General features: G+C 56.1%; 3 protein-coding genes across 6 annotated transcripts in view; 2 read left to right on the top strand and 1 right to left on the bottom strand.

The window, feature by feature from the left end:
- Positions 1–3,250: 3,250 nt before the first annotated feature.
- Positions 3,251–9,816, bottom strand: LOC143838703 (interferon-induced protein with tetratricopeptide repeats 5-like). Its single transcript, XM_077340465.1, is given in 3 exon segments — positions 3,251–3,693; positions 3,695–4,631; positions 9,668–9,816. Coding segments are annotated over 3 exon segments (1,311 nt in total). The 5' UTR covers positions 9,673–9,816; the 3' UTR covers positions 3,251–3,324.
- On the top strand, positions 9,772–14,757 carry LOC143838702 (antiviral innate immune response effector IFIT1-like). The gene is made up of 2 exons (XM_077340463.1): positions 9,772–9,901; positions 12,300–14,757. Exons 1-2 carry the CDS (start codon positions 9,897–9,899, stop codon positions 13,618–13,620), a joined length of 1,326 nt encoding a protein of 441 aa, XP_077196578.1. The 5' UTR covers positions 9,772–9,896; the 3' UTR covers positions 13,621–14,757.
- Positions 14,758–17,414: 2,657 nt separating this feature from the next.
- Positions 17,415–23,731, top strand: part of LOC143838692 (uncharacterized) — a 28,051-nt gene continuing 21,734 nt past the window's right edge. For all 4 annotated transcript variants that reach the window (XM_077340438.1, XM_077340437.1, XM_077340435.1 and 1 more), the window contains exons 1-5: positions 17,415–17,537; positions 19,873–19,965; positions 21,352–21,516; positions 22,369–22,446; positions 23,452–23,528. In XM_077340438.1, the coding sequence (XP_077196553.1) occupies positions 17,421–17,537; positions 19,873–19,965; positions 21,352–21,516; positions 22,369–22,446; positions 23,452–23,528 (530 nt within the window). In that variant the 5' untranslated portion in view covers positions 17,415–17,420. The remainder of the gene's footprint in view (positions 17,538–19,872; positions 19,966–21,351; positions 21,517–22,368; positions 22,447–23,451; positions 23,529–23,731) is intronic.

The following is a 23,731-nucleotide window of genomic DNA, read 5'->3' as shown; positions in this document are numbered from 1 at the left end:
GAGCTGGCGGGTTTAAATGGCACGGACCTCGGAAAGAGAGAAAAATGGGCAGATTGTTTAAAATTTGGCCACTTCCAACTCTATGATTCTATGATTCTTTGAACATAGTTTTGAATTGTTTAATATGCACAAAGTAAGGGCTTTAATGCAAAAAAAAAATCTAGATTCCATAAAGAAATACTAGAACAGGATGGTAAAGAACTTTCAAAGCTCTACAAGCAGCTTTTAAAATGGAATTATGGAAGAAGAAAGAGTGAGGGAAGTAAAGATATTTTGGACACCTTCCCTGAACATCAGTTCGGGGGCCATTAACCGAGCTAAGTTCATGATGAGTTTTGACTCATGAACCGGCTTGTGGCCATCCCTAGTGACAGAGTGGAGTGTTGAGAGGAGGTGGGAGACCTTGTACTGGAGAGAGACGGGCTGAACGGGCTGTGGGGGGGGGCGAAGCTCTGGGATGCAGAAGTCGCGGGGCCTGGAAATCCGGACTCCTCCCTCTGGTCCATCTTCTGGGGAATGTGGAGATCTGTTGGGATGCCACATCCCATTTTGGATGTTTGTAGCGCATGAAAGATGTTCTGTTTGCAATAAACACATTTGGCTTCTCGCACTTTCTTTGGGGCTGGCCTTCTGCCATTCTGCCCTTGACTCCCACCGGAATCTTTTCCCTCTTAATAAAACAGTAAGGAGTGTTGGGGTGGGCTCAGTCCGTGATGGGGAAGGGCAACAATTGGTCCCATGGCCCTGGACTGACAAGCGGAGGGGCCAATCGGAAGGCGCAAAGTGCCTTCCGATTGGCCCCTCACCAGGCCAGACCAAAATTCCATCCAGCCAGGGGCAATCTGGAGAAATGGCTGCCAGTCTGCTCCTGACCACCAAAGGGAGAGGAGGTCAGCAGGGCTGCCGAGGGGGATGAGAACAGAGGCTGCGCCAGCCCTTTTCACCACAAGGCTGTCCTAACTCTCATGTCCAACTGCAAATGGCCTCAGAACCCTGACAGAGCTGGCCGGAGGCTGCAGAGTGCTCCCCCTCCCCCCTCCCTTCAGCCCTGCTGCGAAGGGGCTTCTGACAGCCCCTGACTGAGGGGAGGGAGGCCTTTCCTAGAGCAACGCAGGGGAGCCTGAGGGCCTTCCTTTTGAGGGCGGGGAACTTTCCCCTTCTGCCAAACACTTGCCTGACAGGGAGGCCACAGAAAAGCCCCTTCTCACTTAAAATACTGCTCTGGCCGGGGGTTAGACACAGCCAAGCCATGTGTCTTTTTTCTTTGCAACTCTCTGCAGATTTGAGGCCACTGCACAGCGTTATTCTGCAGAAGAAACTGGCTCTTTTGTCTCCTGTTTCATCTGCACAACAACCCTGTGCAGTAGGCCTCAAGTCTTTCAATTCAACAACAACAACCTGTGTGGGAGGCCTTAAATGTTTCTTCTCTACCACAACCCTGTCCAAGTAGCCTTTTCTGCCTGGGGAGCTGATCTTTATACTCTGCAGGTGAGCTGTAATTCCAAGAGCTCTCCAGGCCCCCCCTGGAGGTTAGCTACCCCTGGGTTGGAAATATTCCTGGAGGTTTGGAGGTGGGACTTCAAAATCGTACAATGCCTCAGAGTCCAGCCTTCAAAGGAGCCATTGTTGCCTGCAGTTGGTCGGGAGTGGTGCAGGTGTGTCCCTCCTGGGCTATGGTCAGCCCTTACTGGCAACTGTTTGTATTCTGGGGTGCAGACAGGCAGGCCAGAATCAGTCCTGTGAGTCTGGAAAGATCTAAATAAATACTTACAGCCTGAAACTGTAATAGTGAGAGGGAGAGGAAGGGAAGACGATTGGACAATGCTTTGAGACACCTGAGGCCCACTGGGTCACTGCAGCCCATTCCCAGTTCTCTCAGAACTCTCACAGCCCCACATCCCTCACAGGTTGAGTATTGTGGGGAGATGAATGGAAAAGGTGTTTGTGAACCGCTTTTGGACTCCTTTGGGTAGTAAACAACAGGGTGCAAAAATCCGTTCTTCTTCTAAGGAACAATCATGAAAGAAGCATGTGGGCACATAACATTTTATCAACAGTGAAAACATGGAGAAGAATGAACAGGGTGGACACCTGTGTACTGTGACTACCCCATGTGTATTAGGGCAGAGGGGATTTCGGTGTCTGTGGCCTAATTCACACAAGAAGGGAAATGACGCAGAACTGGGAGGAACTGGTTGCCATGTAATCTTCCCCTAAGAAGAGTCTCCAGTCTGATTTTCCCTTCACATATCTGAGGACATGGCTCTGGAAAGCTCATCTGTAACCACTATGCCACAATTCCCAAAGCTCAGTCCTCTCCCACACTCAGCGAACATTCCACACCACAGGTACTTGACACCCATCTCTCCACACCCATGCCCTCATTTACCACTACACCACCACAACCTCCCACACAACACACACATTCAACCCCATGCCCTTACAGACTGGACAACTCCTCTTGCGAGTCCCTTGGACTGCAAGGCGAACAAACCGGTCAGTCCTAGAGGAGATCAGCCCTGACTGCTCCTTAGAAGGCCAGATCCTGAAGATGAAACTCAAATACTTTGGCCACCTCATGAGAAGGAAGGACTCCCTGGAGAAGAGCCTAATGCTGGGAGCGATCGAGGGCAAAAGAAGAAGGGGACAACAGAGAATGAGGTGGCTGGATGGAGTCACCGAAGCCATCGGTGCAAACTTAAATGGACTCCGGGGAATGGTAAAGGACAGGAAGGCCTGGAGGATCACTGTCCATGGGGTCGCGATGGGTCGGACACGACTTCACACCTAACAACAATAACAATGGGTTTTTAGGGGATTGTATTGTTTTTTTAAATCTTGTAACCCGTCACGAGCCAGCTTAGCTGAGATTGGTGGGCAATCTGTAAACTGCTCCATGGGAGCGGTAAGAATAAAAGAGTAAGGCCTGAGTGGGAGGAGAAAGGGGCGGGGCCAGGATAAAACTCGAAAGGGCCATGAAGCAGCTCCCAATTGGCCCCTCCGAAGGTCAGTCCAGGGCCTGGGGGCCAATCTCGCGGGCTCTTCTCGCCTGCCCCGCCCCCTTCAAAGCCCATCTGAGCGCTCATTGCATTCCAACTTGCAATGGGCTTTGTTTCTAGTAAATATCATCATCATCATCCTCATCCTCATCATCAGACCCGCTGTCCATCAAGGTCAGCATCATCTGTCTGTGGGTTTCCAGGGCAAGCGTCCACAAAAAAAAGAGAATAGTCTAGTAAAAATAGTCGTGAAATTTATTTAAAGAAGAGTACCAATTTATTGAAAGGCAATGCAAGTGAGCAGGGTCAGAAAACAAATGCTGGTTTAACGAACACTTCTGAAACTCAGCCGGAGAGTTGCCAAGACCGCCTCGGCTCGGTCCATCTCCGAGTCTTCCTCGAACTCCTCGGCCAGCTTCGCCAGCCTCCCCCTCAGCAGGTGCCACTCGTTGGCATGGCTACCAAGGACCAAAAGGCCGGCCTGGTACATCATCAGCGCCTCCTCCCTCCGCCCCTTCCTGTGGAGGAGGAAGTCCCCCCAGCCCAGGTAGATGGCCTGCTGGCATCGCTTGCTGGCCGTCGGCAGTTCCTCCCACAGGTTCTGCAGCATCTCCGCCGCGTAATGCGGGGTCTTCTCGCCGTGCAGCTGAGCCAGCTGCAGCCTGGCAAACACAGACCGAGGATCCACTTCCACTGGATCGCTGGAAGCTCTCGATAGCGGCGGCCCGGATCCCGTCTCTCTCCTCCGGAGCCGCTCCTTCCAGCTGGATCTTGTAGCAGAGGCCGAGGTCATAGTGCAGGAGGTAGTAGCCCGGAGCCAGGGCAATCGCTTTCTGCAAGAGGGCAATGGCTTGAGGGAGGACGGTCTTCCTACAGACCCTGGCGGCATTCCGCAGCTCTTCGGGGCTGAGGCTGTCCCGGACAACTTCCATAGTGAGAGCCATGGATCTCTCCCAGTGTTTGGACTTTAGCAGACTGGCCAAGTGCACTTTGACCTCGTCGTTTTGGGGCTGGCTGCAGAGAACCTCTTCCAGCAAGCTTTTGGCCTTTAGCCAACGGTGAAACGTCCAGGAGTGAGTCCAGGAAGCAAAGACAGACATCGCCAGACCGGCCTGGATGTCCCGGTTGGTAGGGTCTTCCTGGAGGGCCATACGGAAACACTCAGAGGCCTCTTCCCCGTTCCGGAAGCCGATGGCCAAGAGGGACCACCCTTTCTGTGCATGGATCTCCGGGATCTCCACCGAGTACGGCTCCGGGCTGGACAGGGACTGGCAGATCTGACGAATCCGGCCCAGGTAGAGCTCCACCTTCTCGTAGTTGACCAAGCGGTAATAGATCCAAGCGTAATTCCCATAAATCAGCAAGACCTGGCGGGAGAAGGTGGCCAGGTGGTCTTGTCGGAGCACCTCTTCTGCTTCTCGGAGACTGGCCAGAGCCTCCAGGTAGCTCCCTTGCAGCTGCTGCAGGTACCCTCTCATGGCCAGGTAGACACCGCGGTTGCCATAGGCTGTGTGCTCCACTTTGAGCGCCACTGTTTGCAGGATGTGGCCGACGTCCATCTCATCCTTCATCTCAAGGCACCAGTTGAAATGACACTGGAGGGTCTTGAGTTTCTCCCACAAAGGTTTGGTGCTGTGAGAGAAGAAAGACAGACATAAGGACCCAGACGGCACACCCAAAGGTCCACAGAGCAATCGCAGCGGGAGGCCTTCCAGAATGGTCGTTTTCACGCCTCATAGGGCCAGCACTTTTCTTGGAATGGTTGGCGGAAAAAGTGCTCAGAAGGTTATTACCTGTGCTGGAAAGCAGGGAATGGAGGGTCCTCCCCTTTGCAGGTACTCATCAAGGGGTGCAACATGAAGCCATCTTTCCTCTTCTGTGGAAACAGAACTCGTGGCCTTTGCACAACTCCTTTGAGTTAGTTTTTGCAAAGTAGATTGAGACGGGAGGCTGGACTGGAGGGACCTTCCCTGGCCTGACCCAGCAGGGCTCTTCTGAGGGTCTTCTCAGGGGAAGGCCTTGGCCTCTCTGCCCTGTGGCTGGCCCTGCAGAGGAACTGGCTGGCCCCTGGGTGAGACGGGAGGCTGGACTGGAGGGGCCCTCCCTGGCCTGACCCAGCAGGGCTCTTCTGAGGGTCTTCTTAGGGGAAGGCCTCGGCCTCTCTGCCCTGTGGCTGGCCCTGCAGAGGAACTGGCTGGCCCCTGGGTGAGACGGGAGGCTGGACTGGAGGGACCCTCCCTGGCCTGACCCAGCAGGGCTCTTCTGAGGGTCTTCTCAGGGGAAGGCCTCGACCTCTCTGCCCTATGGCTGGCCCTGCAGAGGAACTGGCTGGCCCCTGGGTGAGACGGGAGGCTGGACTGGAGGGACCCTCCCTGGCCTGACCCAGCAGGGCTCTTCTGAGGGTCTTCTCAGGGGAAGGCCTCGGCCTCCCTGCCCTGTGGCTGGCCCTGCAGAGGGACTGGCTGGCCCCTGGGTGAGACGGGAGGCTGGACTGGAGGGACCCTCCCTGGCCTGACCCAGCAGGGCTCTTCTGAGGGTCTTCTCAGGGGAAAGCCTCGGCCTCCCTGCCCTGTGGCTGGCCCTGCAGAGGGACTGGCTGGCCCCTGGGGGAGACGGGAGGCTGGACTAGAGGGACCCTCCCTGGCCTGACCCAGCAGGGCTCTTCTGAGGGTCTTCTCAGGGGAAAGCCTCGGCCTCCCTGCCCTGTGGCTGGCCCTGCAGAGGGACTGGCTGGCCCCTGGGTGAGATGGGAGGCTGGACTGGAGGGACCCTCCCTGGCCTGACCCAGCAGGGCTCTTCTGAGGGTCTTCTCAGGGGAAGGCCTCGGCCTCTCTGCCCTGTGGCTGGCCCTGCAGAGGAACTGGCTGGCCCCTGGGTGAGACGGGAGGCTGGACTGGAGGGACCCTCCCTGGCCTGACCCAGCAGGGCTCTTCTGAGGGTCTTCTCAGGGGAAGGCCTCGACCTCTCTGCCCTATGGCTGGCCCTGCAGAGGAACTGGCTGGCCCCTGGGTGAGACGGGAGGCTGGACTGGAGGGACCCTCCCTGGCCTGACCCAGCAGGGCTCTTCTGAGGGTCTTCTCAGGGGAAGGCCTCGGCCTCCCTGCCCTGTGGCTGGCCCTGCAGAGGAACTGGCTGGCCCCTGGGTGAGACGGGAGGCTGGACTGGAGGGACCCTCCCTGGCCTGACCCAGCAGGGCTCTTCTGAGGGTCTTCTCAGGGGAAAGCCTCGGCCTCCCTGCCCTGTGGCTGGCCCTGCAGAGGGACTGGCTGGCCCCTGGGGGAGACGGGAGGCTGGACTAGAGGGACCCTCCCTGGCCTGACCCAGCAGGGCTCTTCTGAGGGTCTTCTCAGGGGAAAGCCTCGGCCTCCCTGCCCTGTGGCTGGCCCTGCAGAGGGACTGGCTGGCCCCTGGGGGAGACGGGAGGCTGGACTGGAGGGACCCTCCCTGGCCTGACCCAGCAGGGCTCTTCTGAGGGTCTTCTCAGGGGAAGGCCTCGGCCTCCCTGCCCTGTGGCTGGCCCTGCAGAGGAACTGGCTGGCCCCTGGGTGAGATGGGAGGCTGGACTGGAGGGACCCTCCCTGGTCTGACCTAGCAGGGCTCTTCTGAGGGTCTTCTCAGGGGAAGGCCTTGCCCTCTCTGTCCTGTTGCTAGCCCTACAGAGGGACTGGCTGGCCCCAGGGTGAGACGGGAGGCTGGACTGGAGGGACCCTCCCTGGCCTGACCCAGCAGGGCTCTTCTGAGGGTCTTCTCAGGGGAAGGCCTCGGCCTCTCTGCCCTGTGGCTGGCCCTGCAGAGGAACTGGCTGGCCCCTGGGTGAGATGGGAGGCTGGACTGGAGGGACCCTCCCTGGCCTGACCCAGCAGGGCTCTTCTGAGGGTCTTCTCACGGGAAGGCCTCGGCCTCTCTGCCCTGTGGCTTTCCCTGCAGAGGAACTGGCTGGCCCCTGGGTGAGACGGGAGGCTGGACTGGAAAGACCCACTCTGGCCTGACCCAGCAGGGCTCTTCTGAGGGTCTTCTCAGGGGAAGGCCTCGGCCTCTCTTCCCTGTGGCTTTCCCTGCAGAGGAACTGGCTGGCCCCTGGGTGGGACGGGAGGCTGGACTGGAGAGACCCTCCCTGGCCTGACCCAGCAGGGCTCTTCTGAGGCTCTTCTCAGGGGAATGCCTCGGCCTCTCTGCCCTGTGGCTGGCCCTGCAGAGGAACTGGCTGGTCCCTGGGTGAGAGTGGAGGCTGGACTGAATGGACCCTCCCTGGCCTGACCCAGCAGGGCTCTTCTGAGGGTCTTCTCAGGAGAAGGCCTCGGCCTCTCTGCCCTGTGGCTTTCCCTGCAGAGGAACTGGCTGGCCCCTGGGTGAGACGGGAGGCTGGACTGGAGAGACCCTCCCTGGCCTGACCCAGCAGGGCTCTTCTGAGGGTCTTCTCAGGGGAAGGCCTCGGCCTCTCTGCCCTGTGGCTGGCCCTGCAGAGGAACTGGCTGGTCCCTGGGTGAGAGTGGAGGCTGGACTGAATGGACCCTCCCTTGTCTGACTCAGCAGGGCTCTTCTGAGGGTCTTCTCAGGGGAAGGCCTCGGCCTCTCTGCCCTGTGTCTGGCCCAGCAGAGGAACTGGCTGGCCCCTGGGTGAGACGGGAGGCTGGACTGAATGGACCCTCCCTGACCTGACCCAGCAGGGCTCTTCTGAGGGTCTTCTCAGGGGAAGGCCTTGGCCTCTCTGCCCTGTGGCTGGCCCCTGGTGAGACGGGAGGCTGGACTGGAGGGACCCTCCCTGGCCTGACCCAGCAGGGCTCTTCTGAGGGTCTTCTCAGGGGAAGGCCTCGGCCTCTCTGCCCTGTGGCTGGCCCTGCAGAGGAACTGGCTGGCCCTTCTGTGAGACGGGAGGCTGGACTGGAGGGACCCTCCTTGGCCTGACCCAGCAGGGCTCTTCTGAGGGTCTTCTCAGGGGAAGGCCTCAGCCTCTCTGGCCTGTGGCTGGCCCTGCAGAGGAACTGGCTGGCCCCTGGGTGAGACGGGAGGCTGGACTGGAGGGACCTTCATTAGTCTGATCCAGCAAAGCCATCTTATGTACTCATTAGCTCTGGGAGGGTTGTTTCCAAGGGAAGAATGTCTTGGGCCAGGGGGGATTCTGGAGAAGTGGGATTTCTCCCGCCCCCCCCCCCCAATCAATTCTGGCTGCCTTTTCATGCTCTGGACTGAGCTAACATTTATTCAACCCGGGCATGTGTATTTTCTCAATTTCACTTTACCCAATAGGAGTTACTTCTGAGTAAACCAGCAAGAGCCTCTTGTGGCGCAGAGTGGTAAGGCATCCATCTGAAAGCTTTGCCCATGAGGCTGGGAGTTCAATCCCAGCAGCCGGCTCAAGGTTGACTCAGCCTTCCATCCTTCCGAGGTCGGTAAAATGAGTACCCAGCTTGCTGGGGGGTAAACGGTAATGACTGGGGAAGGCACTGGCAAACCACCCCGTATTGAGTCTGCCATGAAAACGCTAGAGGGCGTCACCCCAAGGGTCAGACATGACTTGGTGCTTGCACAGGGGACACCTTTACCTTTAAACCAGCACTTACAATAGGGTTGCTGACCTCCAGGTGGTGGCCGCAGATCATCTAGGTTGGCTTTTGATCTCCAGAAAACCAGGACCAATTCCCCTGGGGAAAACAGCCTCATTGGAAGAAGGCCTTCAAAGGCAATCTACCCCACTGACAGGGCGTCTGGTGGGGAGAGGAAAGGGAAGGCGACTGGAAGCCGCTTTGAGCCTCCTTCAGGTAGAGAAAAGCGGCATCTAAGAACCAACTCTTCTTCTTCTTCTTCTCCAGTAATCTCAGGGTTCTCTCAGCCTCCCCTCCCTCACAGGGTTTCTGTTGGCGTGAACAAAGGAGGGCAGAAGGGGGAACCTGGTCAGATGCAACTTCTCCTGCCCCAGTTGCAATACTCTGCATGCCATGAATGTCATTAAAGGTAGGGTTGCCAACCTCCAGGTGGCAAGTGGGATTCTCCGGGATTTGTAAACTCCTCTCCAGATGAAGGAGACCAGTTCCCCTAGAGAAGAAATCAATGCTCTGAAGGGCAGCTTCTGTGGCATTATGCCCAGCCAGGGTCACTCCCCTCTCCAAACTGCACCTTCCGCAGAAAAGCTGAGGACTCCACACTGAGAAATACCTGGAAATTTGGGGGTAGAGCCTGGGGAGGGCAAGGCTTGGGGATAGGCCATAGAGCAGGGGTGGGCAAGCTGTGGGTCTCCAGATGCCCATGGACTACAATTCCCATGAGCCCCTGCCAGCACTTGCTCATGGGAACTGTAGTCCATGGGCATCTGGAGACCCACAGCTTGGCTACCCCTGCCATCTAATTTCCTTCAGAGCTGCCATTATCCATCAGGAGTCATTCCAGGAGATCTCCCTGGAGGTTGGCATCCCTTGCTACCACCGGGACCCGCCAGGTAGCAGCACGCGCGTGCATGACTCCTTCCCAAATCTACTGGCATGTCCCTCCCTTGAGTTGGCAACCGCAGAGGTGCAGGAGAAACGACGCCGGTGGAGAGAGGACAGACACCTGGCCTCCTTTGCGTCCGGCAATGGCCTCTCCCTTCCTTACCTGCGTGCCGCCCCCTGTCGCTTGAGACCCCCTCCCGCCCCACCGCCCGGGGGTCCGTCCAGCCACGGCCCCCTACTCACCCCATTGCGGCTCCTTCGACATCTAGAGGCAGCCGCTGGCGAAGAGCCCCGCTGCCTCTTGGCGCTTGTTGGGAATGGAAAGCGAAACTCCGCGGAAACCGAAAGGGGCCGCGGCCGGAAACGAAACCAGCCGCTCAGCTCGCCCGCCCGCCCGGAGAGCGAGGAAAGGGAGCAGCGGCCGGAGGCAGCCCACCGCAGACGCGCCCGCAGAGCAGCCCGCCGGAGCACGATGAGGTGGGTGCACCCTCGGGCGTCCCGGGAAGGGGAGGCTGGGTTGCCAACCTCCAGGGGACGGCGGGAGGCCTCCAGCCAAAGAGGCCAAAGAGCTGGGGAGGGGGCCTTGGCAGCTATAGGGCTAAGCTTCAGTGGGGAGACTCATGGAGACTGGGAGGGTGACGCCTGGCGCGGGATGCCAGCAGAGCGGCTCTCCAGATGACTATGGCCATCAACGCCCATGGGCCCCTATCAGCACACGCCCTGCGTTGCAGCCTGTAAACCTCTGGACTGCAGCGCTGCCTGCCAGTCAGAGCGGGTCTCTCAGTGGAACAGGCTTCCTCGGGAGGTGGAGGGTTCTCCCTCTTTGGAGATTTTTAAGCAGAGGCTGGAGAGCCATCTGACGGAGAGGCTGATTCTGGGAAGGTTCAGAGGGATGGCAGGACACAGTGGAGGAGCGAGGGTTCTGATTGTCCTGCATAGTTCAGGGGGTTGGACTAGATGGCCCAGGAGGTCCCTTGACTAGATGGGGTTGGACTAGATGGCCCAGGAGGTCTATGACTAGAATTAAAGCCCATTTTATCAAGGAATAAAATGGGCGCTAGCCCCCCGTCCCCCTCCCCCGTCCCCTGGGAAGCCTTTGCAGGACGAAGGCTTCCCCGGGGGATGGGGTGGCGGGGCCACCTGGCCGCGACTGGGGTGTTTTGGCGGCCCCGGGCACAGGGCCGCCGCTTCTGTGAGGCAGCGAAGCCGCTCCCAGGCCAGCAGAAGGGCGGCGGCCGCCCCCACCCCCTGGCAGTGAGCCAGAGGCTTCTGCCGGCCCTGGGAGCGGGCTCGCCGCATTCCTATTTAGAGCCAGTTTGGTGTAGCGGTTAAGAGTGCGGACGGCGAGCCGGGTTCAATTATGCACTCCCTGCACATGCAGCCAGCTGGATCCCCTTAGCACTGATAAAGCTATTCTGACTGAGCAGGAATATCAGGGCCCTCTCAGCCTCCCCTCCCTCACAGGGTGTCTGTTGTGGGGAGAGGAAAGGGACGGTGACTGTAAGCCGCTTTGAGCCTCCTTCGGGTAGGGAAAAGCGGCATCTAAGAACCAACTCTTCTTCTTCTTCTTTCCTTATCCCTTATAAGTAAGTTTTGTATGCTATGTTCATGGATGCAATTTTTATTCCACTGGATTATTCTGGCCACGGTCACATTTTTATATTGTAGTAAAGCCACTGAGGAAAATTGTGAAAACATGTATTTTGACCAGTCCATGTGTAGGTGTCCTGCATCAACCAGAATTCAAGTAGTTTCTTCTTCAACCTCATAGTCTGTCTGGCAGTTTATCTGCTCATTTGCCGGCTGCAGCCACTGGCAGGTTACTTTCTCTGCATTTATTTATGTATTAAATTTATATCCCACCGTTTCCAGCTCAGCACAGCTCCCTACCTGGAGGTTGGCAACCCTGTCCTGACCCTTTCCTGCTTTTTTGTCTGTCCCAGGAGGCAGGAAAAGAATCCTGAGACAGAGGTGGACAAATTGTGGCTCTCCAGATGTCCATAGACTACAATTCCCATGAGCCCCTGCCAGTATGTGCTGGCAGGGGATCATGGGAATTGTAGTCCATATACATCTGGAGAGCCACACCAGCACATGCTGGCAGGGGATCATGGGAATTGTAGTCCTTGGACATCTGGAGAGCAACACCAGCACATGCTGGCAGGGGATCATGGGAATTGTAGTCCATAGACATCTGGAGAGCCACACCAGCACATGCTGGCAGGGGATCATGGGAATTGTAGTCCATGGACATCCAGAGAGCTACACTTTGGCCACCCCGTAGTTAACCAAACACAAGTCCGGGGGAACCTTCAAAATTCACACACACACAGACACAACACTCACACCTTTGTGTTGTCCGTGGCTTTCGGTTAAGATACTTTTTTGCCTGATGGCTGAAGCGGTCCTTCATCTGCTGAAAGTGGGTCACCCACCAGTTTGTGCCACCGGATCTCCTGTTTTCTTGAGCTGCTACAGACTAGCTTCACTACCCTTCTGGCAGTATCCCATGGGGGAGGGGAGGTGCTCCCCCTGGGAGTGTGAGGGAACCAAAATGCTAACTCAAAGAAGAAAAAGAGCCAAGGTTTGAGTCCAGGGGCAGCTTCCAGATCAATGCAGTTGAGTTCTGGGTCTAAGTTCTGGAGTGCACGCACAGTCCATGAGATGTGAATAAGCTTACGTGTGCATGCACACCTCATCTTACCTGGAGAAACGGGCATGCACACAAAAGCTCACACCCAGAATTCAGCCCTGGTGGTCTTAAAGATAGCCATTAAAGGCGTTCGATTGATCGGCTGATACCCAAAGAAGACTTTCCGAGCCCAGAGCTGGCAAGCCGACCTACCAGATTCACCTGTCCTCTTTCTATTTGCAGTTCCAAACCCTTGTGGGAGAAGCTCCAGGCCTTGCAGTGTCCTTTCACCTGGGACTTTGAGGTCAAGGACCCGGTGGACGCAGAGCACATCCTGCAGACACTGAGCATCAAGGTGGAGCATTCAGAATACCGTAACCAGGGCATCTACCTGGCCACCAAGGCGTACCTGTATCACCTGCAAGGTCACTACAAGGAAGCTCTGGACAGCCTGCAGGAGGCAGAGGAAGTCCAGCAACGAGACCACCCGAACGACTTCTCCCGCCAGGTCCTGACGACTTACGGGAACTACGCCTGGGTCTATTACCACTTGTTCAACTATGAGAAGGTGGAGCTCTACCTGGGCCGGGTCCGTCAGATCTGCGAGTCCCTGGCCAGCCTGGAGCCATATGCGGCACAGATCCCCGAAAGCTTCGCGCACAAAGGCTGGTCCTTCCTGGCCGTGGGCTTCCGGAACAGCGAGGAGGCCAAGAGGTGCTTCCGAAAGGCCCTGAGAGGAGACGAGTCTAACCCAGAATTCCAGGCCGGTCTGGCGATCTCCGCCTTTGCTAGCTGGACCCACTCGAAGAGTGAGGACGATCGGGTGGAGGCAACGCAACTGATGGGAGACGTCGTCCGCCGTGAGCCCCGAAATATGGAGGTGAAAGTGTATTTGGCTCAGCTGCTGAAGGGCAGAGACCAGCAGAGAGCAGGGAGCCTTGCCGAAGAGGCGGTCCGCGAGACCCTCAACCCTGAAGTCCTGAGACTTGCCTCCAAGTTCTACATGCCTGCCTCCCTCCCACGGGCCATTTCCATCTTGGAGCAGGCGGTGGCCCTGGCTCCCTCCTACCATCTTCTCCATCACGACCTGGGCGTCTGCTACCGGATGCAGGGGGAGATAGCCCCGCTGCGGAAGAAGGAGAACTTCAAAAGGGCTGCCACCGAGAGCTTCAAAAGGGCTGTGGCGGGAGACCCCTACTCTGTGTTCTCCAGGCTGCAGCTGGGCGAGATGTACATGGAAACGAACCCCCGTCACGCAGAAGAGCTTTATCGGAACCTGCTGGAAGGGCTCCCGACGGCCAGCAAGCGTTGCCAGCAGGCAATCTATCGGCACTGGGGGGACTTCCTCCTCCAGGAGAAGGGGCTGAAGCAGGAAGCGCTGGAGACGTACCAGGCCGCCTACGCAATCCCAGAAGGCCACGTTTGGGAGAAGAGGCAGCTGAAGAGCCGGCTGGTGAACCTGGCCGGGAAGTTCCCGAGAGACCAAAGGGAGGAGATCTACCACTTCATCCGAGAAAGAGAGACCATGTCGGCTGGGGCAGGGGGTGGAGAATCTCGGCCGTGAGACCTGGATCTAAGAAGACCCCCTTTTCTGTCACCGGACTTCTTCCATACAGAGAGAGAAGGATGGGAAGATGAGCCGGCTGGAGACTAGCTTCGGGGCCTCGTATCGGGGTCCTTCTTCTGCCGTAGAAACCCCCAAATCATCACCGTAGGACAGAAGAGGTTTTGCTCCGAACCGGCTCTTTTCCTGTAGATGTATCTTGTGCAACACCAAAAGCTGTGACTTTTCCCCAGAGGAGCAGCAAACTAGATGTGTCTTAAATCTGCCTAGTGTGTTTTACATATGTATGTATAGAATCATAGAGTTGGAAGGGGCCATACAGGCCATCTAGTCCAACCCCCTGCTCGGTGCAGGATCAGCCCTAAGCATCCTAAAGCATCCAAGAAAAGTGTGTATCCAACCTTGGCTTGAAGACTGCCAGTGAGGGGGAGCTCACCACCTCCTTAGGCAGCTTATTCCACTGCTGAACTAGACTCCTGGAATCCTAGAGTGGGAAGGGGTCATAGAGGCCATCTAGTCCAACCCCCTGCTCAGTGCAGGATCAGCCCTAAGCATCCTAAAGCATCCAAGAAAAGTGTGTCTCCAACCTTGGCTTGAAGACTGCCAGTGAGGGGGAGCTCACCACCTCCTTAGGCAGCCTATTCCACTGCTGAACTACTCTGACTGTGTCAGGATCAGTCCCTGCTCTCTGCCATGATTACTATTCAGTGAGCCTGTCTGACTCCATCTTGTATGCTGTGTCTGTGCTGTGATTTTGCTGGGACGTTCCCATGTAACCAAAACGTTTCCATGTAACCAAAGCCCCTGCTGGTAGTTTTCCTTTGATTCCCCATTGCTTTGATCCTTGCATTCTCACACTGCATATTCCCCCTACTGTGAAACAATGTTGCCCAGTTCCTGTAAACAGCTTATAAGCTAGCCTGAGGCGCCGGCCTGACCAAGGCCGTGATAACTTCAACACCTTGGCAGGAAGCCTGGGATGGCACCTGGGTGAGGGGCTCCCCCGCTCCCTTGGGAACGCTCAAGTTTTGGGCGGGAGAAAAGTATTGATAAGTGCCTGCTGTTCTGGTATCGGATTTGACTTTGAACGTTATAGTGATCTGATCTACTGCCAATTAAAGCTTTCTTCTTATGGAAGTTTTGGTTGTGAGTTTTGTCAGCGCTTGACAGACTGTGAAATTTTTTTGCCTGATATCTAGCCTATAGCGTTGTGCTTGAAGTTTAAACCTATTACTGCGCGTCCTCTCCTCTGCAGCCAACAGAAACAGCATCCTGCCCTCCTCCAAGTGACAACCTTTCAAACACTTAAAGAGGGCTATCATGTCCCCTCTCAGCCTCCTTTTCTCCTTTTCAACTTATCCATCAGAACATCATGGGGAACCTTGTCAAAAGCTTTACTAAAATCCAAGTAAACGACATCAACCCAATTTCCACGATCCAGTAAACCTGTTACTTGGTCAAAAAAGGAAACCAGGTTGGTCTGGCAGGTCCTGTTAGGCCGGGCGGACTCGAGCGAATGCCCAGTGGTGGAGCTCCCTTTGACAGGCCCTTTGTGGGGGTCCTGGCAGGGCCCTGATCTCTTCAGGGAGCTCGTTCCACCAGGTGGGGGCCAGGACCGAGAAGGCTCCGGCCCTCGTTGAGGATCCAACATGCTGATTTTGAATTCTTTTGAATTCCTCTTCTTTCCCACTGCATTCCCCAGGGGGGTTGCAACAGGGAAGCCCTGTCAGAGCACCTCATGGATAGGATCCGTGCCTGGGCTGGCACGCTCGATGACCTTTGTGGCTTTCATCCCCACCAAAAAAAGAGAAAGGAAAGCAATTGTAGGGCGTCCCCTGCTGTAACGGAAACGGCTGCTCCAGGTCCCCGCCTCTGCCGCCTGGCATTCTCAGGTATCTGCAGACAAAGGAACCTGGGAGGCCATGAATTATTGAGTCCCGCCCGCCCGCTACAAGGACACGGTGCAGAATCTTCTTCTCCCTGCCTGCCTTCCGACCAGCCACAAGGGGAAGCTCCATTGGCCCCCAGAGGGGGACTCTCTGCCAGGGGGCTAGAGGAGTTTGGAGTGACCAGGTAGGTATTTGGGTTCTGGTTAGGGCTATTCTCCAGCCTCATGACCCCCCGAACGTAGGGCTGGAAGACTCCAGGGGTTGGACCCTGGGGAGGACAAGGACTTCAGTGGGGTGTGCTGCCCTTGCCCCCCCCCTCCAAAGCAGCCATTTTCTCCCGGGAAAAGTACCCCCATCGTCAGATCAGTTGTCCTTCTAGGACCTTGACAAGCCCTACTGGGCAAGGGGGTAAGGAATACCAGCCTGGCTTAGAGAGGCCTGGTGCCCCCTCCCCCGGCCACGGATGCGGGAGAGGTAGTGTTACCACCCCCAAGTTGGTAAACGCCTGAAGATTTTGGGGTGGAGCCTGGGGAGGACAGGGGCTTCGGTGGGCTACAACCTCATAGAGCCCCCCCTCCAAAGCAGCCATTTTCTCCCAGGAGCTCACCTCTGTGGTCTGGGAATCATTTTGGTACATCCCATGGTCCTGCCTGGAGGTTGGCATCCCTCCTTGGGCCCAATGCAGAGATGGGGGACAGGACCCCTGAAGGAGTGCTTCCAATCACTGCTCTCGCTGAGAACCTCCACCTCCTCCTCCTCATCATCATCATCATCTTATTATTATTATTATTATTATTATTATTATTATTATTATTATTATTATTAAATTTATTACCCGCCACTCCCAAACAAGTTGGCTCGTGGTGGGTTACATACAAAGTGCAAACAGTAAAATCCTCAATTAAAACCCCCATTAAAAACCCCCATTAAGAATTAGAGAAAGGTATCAGAACCAATGGCGGGGAAAACAACATGTTATCTTCTCCAGCAGGTGGGGAACGGGGAGGCTGCCGGGTTTCCCTCGAACGGCTCCAGGGTGCCCAGAGCAGCTGTGGTTTCTCAGGTCCCCCCGTGGGCAGTCTGGCGGCCTGCTCTGAGCAGGGAAATCCCTGGGAATTTGGGGTTGAAACCTTGCCAATTTCCTGCATTCTGTAGAGGGTTAGACTAGATGACCCTGAAGGACCCTTCCCGCTCTAGGATTCTGTGAGGCACTCTACCAGTTTCTGGGTGGAGATGTGGCCCTGGGGGAAAGGAATCGCCCCTTCACCATTGGGGGAAGGACTTTGTGACGGAGAGAGGGAGTCTCTTGTGACTTTTGCGCTCCGTTTACTGCGGAAGGGCCCCTCCCTAGGACCCCTGAGGTCACGGGCCCCCAAGCAGAGCCCAACGTTCTGGAATTGTAAGGGATCTCCAAGCTATGTAAGCTTGCCAAGCTCTGGGTAGAGCCAAGAGAGTGCCCAACATTACAGAGAACTCACCCCTTGGAGAAAACGGCCGTTCCAGAGGGTGGGCTCTGTGGCTTCAGACCCTGCTGAACTTCCTCGCCCCACCCCGGAACCTGGCCTTCCCAAGCTCCACCTCCAAGTTCCAGGGATTTTATCAAGAGTCGAGAACTGTAGGATACAATAGAACCTCCATGACTCCTCTCTTGTGCCTGGCTTTTGAATGCTTCCCAGGCCCATCCTATCTTTTCTGCTCTCCGTCTAAGCCAGGGGTAGTCAAACTGCGGCCCTCCAGATGTCCATGGACTACAATTGTAGTCCATGGACATCTGGAGGGCCGCAGTTTGACTACCCCTGGTCTAAGCGATCCCCCAGGGGACAGAAGGGGAAGATCTGAGCGGTGCCCCCCAGCTGGGATTGCCTCCTCTCCTACTGACAGAAGCGTCCTGTCCTCTTCCAGGCGGTCAGGATGGACACCAGAGGACCTGGCTTGCAGAGCCTGGCCGTGCGGGATTTGCATTGCCTCCACCACGGGCTGTTCCGGACCTCCACGGAGCGGGCCCAGCTCCGTGCTGCCGTGCACCAGGTGAGTGAGTGGAGCCACGAGAGGCCTGATTCCCGGTTCTCAGAGCGGCAAAAGATGCCGTGTCCTTCGACTCTCGACATCAGACTGTCATAAGGATGCCAGCCTCCAGGTGGGACCTGGGGAATCCCCTGGGATTGCAGCTCACCTTCCAACTACCGAGAAGACGGATGCGTCGGAGGGTGGAACCTGCGGCACTGTCCCCGCTGGGGTTCCTGCCCTCCCCAGGACCCACTTCCAGACCTCCAGGGCGTTCCCAGCCTGGGTTGGCAACCTGACCTTCCCGTCCTCTGCTGGTGGCTGCAGGAGACCCAGAGACCTTAGACAAACAGGTCAGACCCCGTGCAAAAGAATAAGTGGAGCAAGACGCCAATACTTCACGATACAGAGGAAAAGCCCTGCTGGGTCAGACCAGTGATGGTCCAGCCTCCTGCCTCACCCAGGGGCCAGCCAGTTCCTCTGCAGGGCCCCCAGAAAGCACAGAGGCTGAGGCCCTCCCTGATGCTGCCTCCTGGCCCTGGGATTCAGCCTGACTTCCTTTACACGTGAAGGTGGCTCCCCTTTAGCCACCAGGGCCCGTAACCACTGATGGACAGATCCTCCACTGTCTGAGCCCCTCTTGAAGTCATCTCTGCCGGTGGCCATCACTACACCCTCCAGCAGCCAATTCCCCATTGTAATCCCTCTCTGTACATAGTAGCATTTCCTTTGGTCTGTCCTGAACCTCCTGCCCTTCAGCTTCATGTATGCCCCCGAATTCTAGTCTTTTTGGGGAGGGAGAAAATGTTCTCCTTGTCAACTCCATCCCACAGCTGGTTTTATAAACTGTCTATCAAGTCCCTTTGCTCAAAAACCAGTTTTTTTCCCCCCAGTGTCCCAGGATATTCTGTTCCCGAGCTAAGAGTGGGAGTCCTCAAGCTTCAAGGTTGCTGAACTGGAGATAATTTTCAAGTTCGGGACTAAGGTTCCCCCAGAGCAGACTAAGGACAAAGGATTCTTATCCCGCGACAGATGGGAAATTTCTGTCCTTAACTTTGCTGTATCCAAGACGGCCTACAACTTCTCAGTTCCTCTGGATTCTTGACAATGCCTCTCCCAGCTCCGGGGTGGGATAAAAGACTCAGAGCTCTCCATTCAGACTCTTCTCGTATCTCCTGAAACCTCATGCCCTAAACCAGGGGTAGTCAAACTGCGGCCCTCCAGATGTCCATGGACTACAATTCCCAGGAATTCTCCTGGGAATTGTAGTCCATGGACATCTGGAGGGCCGCAGTTTGACTACCCCAACATTTTGCCAGCCTTTCCGGGACAGCTGGGTTCCAATCTTGCACATCTCCGGAAGACTAGTACATTTATTGCAGAGACGTTTTTGTTGCCATGAGGTCAGGGTCTTGGGTATTTTGGTTGCAGGCTTAACACACTAGGGTTGCCAGCTCCGGCCTAGGAGAGCCCTGGGAGGGCAGAGATCTCAGTGGGCTGCAATGCCCTCCAGTTCACCCGTCAAAGCATCCCTTTTCTGCTGGGGAACTGGTCTCTGTAGGCTGCAGATGAGCTGGAGTTATGGGGGGTCCCCAGGTCCCACCTGGAGGCTGGCATCCAAACCTTTTGGAATTTCCAGAATTTGAGATAATAGCAAGAACAATAAAATAAAAGGGGGCAGCCGAACAATGATGATTACACACACAAGGTGGAATCATAGAATAATAGAGTTAGAAGGGACCTCCTGGGTCATCTAGTCCAACCCGCTGCACTATGCAGGACACTCACAACCCTATCGCTCCTCCACTGTCACCTGCCACCCCCTTGAGCCTTCACAGAATCTGCCTCTCCGTCAGATGGCTCTCCAGCCTCTGCTTAAAACTCTCCAACGATGGAGAACCCACCACCTCCCGAGGAAATCTGTTCCACTGAGGAACCGCTCTGACTGTCAGGAACATCTTCCGGAGGTTCAGACGGAATTTCTTTTGAATTAGTTTCATCCTATTCATTCCGTTCTGTCCCTCTGGGGCAAGAGAGAACAACTCTGCTCCATCCTCTCTCTACATGGCAGCCTTTTAAATACTTGAAGATGGTGATCAGATCCCCTCTCAGTCGTTATCTCTCCAGGCTAAGCAGACCAAGCTCCGCCAGCCTTTCTTCCTACGTCTTGGTCTCCAAACCCCTCACCAGGAAGGAGAGAGCAGCCAGAAAATTAAGTGTAGAGCACAGTCTGTTTCAATTTGTTCTGTTCAGTCTGAATCCAGCAGGATCGACAAAGGAGGGTCGGGGGAGTGCAGAAACACCCCTAGTGTGTTGGCCTTCAGGGCTATTAATAACACTCCCCCCCCCCATTCTTTAGGTCTTTGGAGGTCAGCCGTGGGGGGGCTGCTGCTCCGACAGGCTGTTGGAGACTTTACTGGACGCTGGACAACGGAGCTACCTGAAGCAGCAGGTAAGCAGGGCAGGAGCGGGGGGGGGGGGATCAAAACTATCCAGAAATGCCAGTGAATCCAGATCATTCCGGTTCTGAGTAAAAATTTCCTCAGTGTCCCCCCCCCCCTGCATGAGACATTTTTGAATGGCTGTACCTCACCTATGGGCAGGTGTGATATACTTGCAGTTACAAACAGGGCCCTGGAGTTGACTTAAAGGCCAAGCATAATTTTATTCCAGAAGAAGATTTCGTGGGCTGCAGGCATCTCAGACAGCTCCTTGTGGGCAGGGTGGGAGGGGGGGGTCTCACTCTGCAAGAGAGGACTGGTGGGGAGCACTGGACAAGAGGTGGGCACCTCCCCAAAATGGCTTCCATATTAGGCAGAGCCAAACCCAAAATGGCTTCTGCAGGAGGTGGAGCTAAAGGGAATAGCTCCCTCCATGCCTCCTGGGAAGAACGAAAAGGAGCCACACACCGACTAGGAACGCCCAGGTCTTTGCCGGTCCTCCTGGTGCTTCTCCCATGGAAAACCCTTGCGTGACAAGGGGAATCTCCACGAAAAGGGCAAGGGAAGGACCATCAGGCTCCCTAGGGCCCACGGGCACTGCCCTGGATAGCCCTGGTATGTGCAAAAGGTGACAAACATGGCTACAATTCTGAGATCATTGGCAATTTTCTCACGACTCTCTCCATCTGCCAGGAGAGAGAGAGACGAGAAGAACTGGGTCCTTATACCTGGATTTTTACTGCCCGAAGGTGTCCCAAAGCAGCTTACAAACAACTTTCCCTTTCCTCTCCCCACAACAGACACCCTGTGTGGCACGTGGGGCTGAGAAAGCTCTGAGAGAACTGTGACTGGCCCAAGGGCACCTGGCAGGCCTCGTGCAGAGGAGGGGCAAATCAAACCTGGTTCTTCAGATTAGAGGCTGCCGCTCTTTAACCACTTCAAGAGACAAGAAATCTGCTGGGGGACCTCAGGCCATGCCCAGTTCTCTCAGGACTCTCTCAGAGCCAACAACCTCACAAGGCGCCTGCTGTGGGGAAAGGAAGGAGGGGGGATTGAGCCGCTTTGGAGAAGGTGGTTTATTTATACCCCGCTTATCACTACCTGAAGGAATCTCCAAGCGACTTACAGTCCCCTTCCCTTCTTCTCCCACAACCGGCACCCTGTGAGGGAGGCAGGGTCGAGAGAGCCCTGAGAGAACTGCTCTGTGCAAACAGTTCTAAGATCACTGCAACTAGCCCAAGGTCCCCCAAATGACTGCATGCGGAGGAGGAGTGGGGGCTCAAACCCCGCCCCCGCTCTTCACCGCCATTATGCCGGCTGAGCCCTGATCCAAAAGCAGCCGGTGCCCCCAGGCCTGAACAGAGACGTGGCTCTAAGCAGGGTCTCTCCCTCCCCAGCTGTACTGGGATTTCCAGCTGCTGGACTCTGACCACGACGGATACCTGTCTGTCCGGGATGCCGAGCTGCTCCTTGCACAGGTGCCCCATGCGGCTGCTACAGGTGAGGCCTGGCAGGACTTCCTCCGGAGTCGGGGGCCCACCGTGGCCTGGAGAGACATTGAGGTAAGGGGGGGGGCGGTGCGGATCAGCCTCGCAGCAGCTTGTGAGCGGAGGCCAGAACCAAGCATTCGGCTCTAGACTGGGGTGGCCCCCGCTGGGTCGGGAAACACCTGGGGAGGGTGGGGCTGGAGCCGGAGGAGGGGGAAGTGGGAGCTGCAATGGGGCCCACTGCCCTAGAGCAGGGGTAGTCAAACTGCGGCCCTCCAGATGTCCATGGACTACAATTCCCAGGAGCCCCTGCTGGCAGGGGCTCCTGGGAATTGTAGTCCATGGACATCTGGAGGGCTGCATTTTGACTACCCCTGACCTAGAGCCTGTCTGGGGCTCAGGAGAAGCAGACCCGTCAGGGGAGGCGGAAGTCCGGGAAGGGGGCACCTCTGCAGGGGAGAATGTCCATACAGTCAACCCAGTTTCTCCGGGGGAGCTGATCTATGTTAAGTGACACGGCTAACGGTCTTCAGAGGCATCAGGACCACAGTCCAGGGATGCCAACCTCCAGGTGGTAGCTGGAGGCTTCCTGGGGTTGCAACTAATCTCCAAAGGACAAAGATCAGTTTGCAGCAAACGGCTGCTTTGGGAAGGGGCCTCTGGAGCAGTATCCCCCTTGGGACCCCTCCCTGACCCAAGGCCTGCCCTCCTCAGGCTCCATCCCCAAATCTCTGACCCACAGCGGGCAACCCTCCCCTCCGACGCTTGATCTTTCATTTCCAGTCCAGGATGTTGGAGCCTCTGTATTCAGTCCCATGGCTGTGTGTGTTGGGGCTGGGATTAGGGGAGGGGGTCAAGATCTAGCCGGTGGGTGGGTGGGTTCCTGGCCTTTCCTTCCAGAGCTGTCTGTGGCTTTTCTTCCCCCAGGACTGGCTTTTCAGAGCCATCCAGTTGCCGGGGGAAGAGCCTCGTGCAGGGAGAAGACGGCCTCTCCACCATCAGCGGGTAAGGAGAAAAAGGGGGGGGGACTTCTGCCTGCCCTGACTTTGCAGTTGTCCAGACTAGGAATTGCCCCCCCCCTCCAAAGAAACCAACCTCTGACCTGATTGACCGGGTGGGGAGATGGATGGATGAGAAAGTCCTAAGACACATGAGAGGTATAATATTGGAGGTATAATATAAACACATATAAGACCAACAAAGTTTTATTCAAGATAGATTTCATGTGAAAGGAGCCAGTTTGGTGTCATGGTTAGGACAACGGATTTCTAATCTGGCAAGCTAGGTTGGATTCCTTGTTCCTCCCCCACATGCAGCCAGCTGGGTGACCTTGGGCTCCCCACAGCACTGATAAAACTGTTCTGACTGAGCAGGAATATCAGGGCTCTCTCAGCCTCACCTCCCTCACAGGGTGTCTGTTGTGGGGAGAGGAATGGGAAGGCGACTGGAAGCCGCTTTGAGCCTCCTTCGGGTAGAGAAAAGCGGCATATAAGACCAAGTAGGTTCCTTCCAACTCTATGATTCTAGGATTCTAACCCTATCACTCAACCACTCTAACCTGCCACTCCCTTGAACCTTCATAAAATTATAGAGTTGGGACCTCCAGAGTCATCTAGTCCAACCAGCTGCACAATGCAGGAACTGCCTACCCAAGGTGACCTCAATTTCATGCCCAAGTGATCCCATCCACCAAAAATCTCCAGAATCGAGCCTGGCTTGGGGGAATTTCACCTACCAACCCACAGGGTCGGCCAGCAATTCCCTGGTTATGCCAGGAAGGGCCCCAAGAGACACATCCCCTCCTGCCCACCCACTCACAGTTCATAAGATCAGCATTTCTGCTAGATGACTATCCTGCCTCTTCTCAAAAACTTCCAAGGAAGGAGAACTCGCCTCCTCATATCTTTATTCATTGTCCAAATTGGGAAGGCCACACAGCAAATCCAGGAGAAAGCCAGGATTTGAATTCGGCTCTCCTTACACCAGCTGACTCTCTTTCCTCTCTTGAAGGGCACCAGCACCGGGGGGAGCAGCACTTCCCTGTATCGGTGGGGGGCAAGGAGCCGCACGGAACAGCCCCTGGAAAGGTAGGACTGAACGTTAGGGAAGTGGGGTGGCTCAGAGGAAGAGCCCGTGCTTGGCACACAGAAGGTCCTGGGTTCAATCCCCGGCGGCATCTCCAGTTAAAAAGAACCAGGCAGGAGGGGGTGGGACCGGCCTGTGCCTGAGACCCTGGAGAGCAGCTTCCAGCCTGAGTTGACGACACCGACCTTGATGGACCAAGGGGCTC

This window comes from Paroedura picta, chromosome 5, assembly GCF_049243985.1.
Source record: "Paroedura picta isolate Pp20150507F chromosome 5, Ppicta_v3.0, whole genome shotgun sequence".
NCBI lineage: Eukaryota > Metazoa > Chordata > Lepidosauria > Squamata > Gekkonidae > Paroedura > Paroedura picta.
This window is presented reverse-complemented; position numbering and strand designations above follow the sequence as displayed.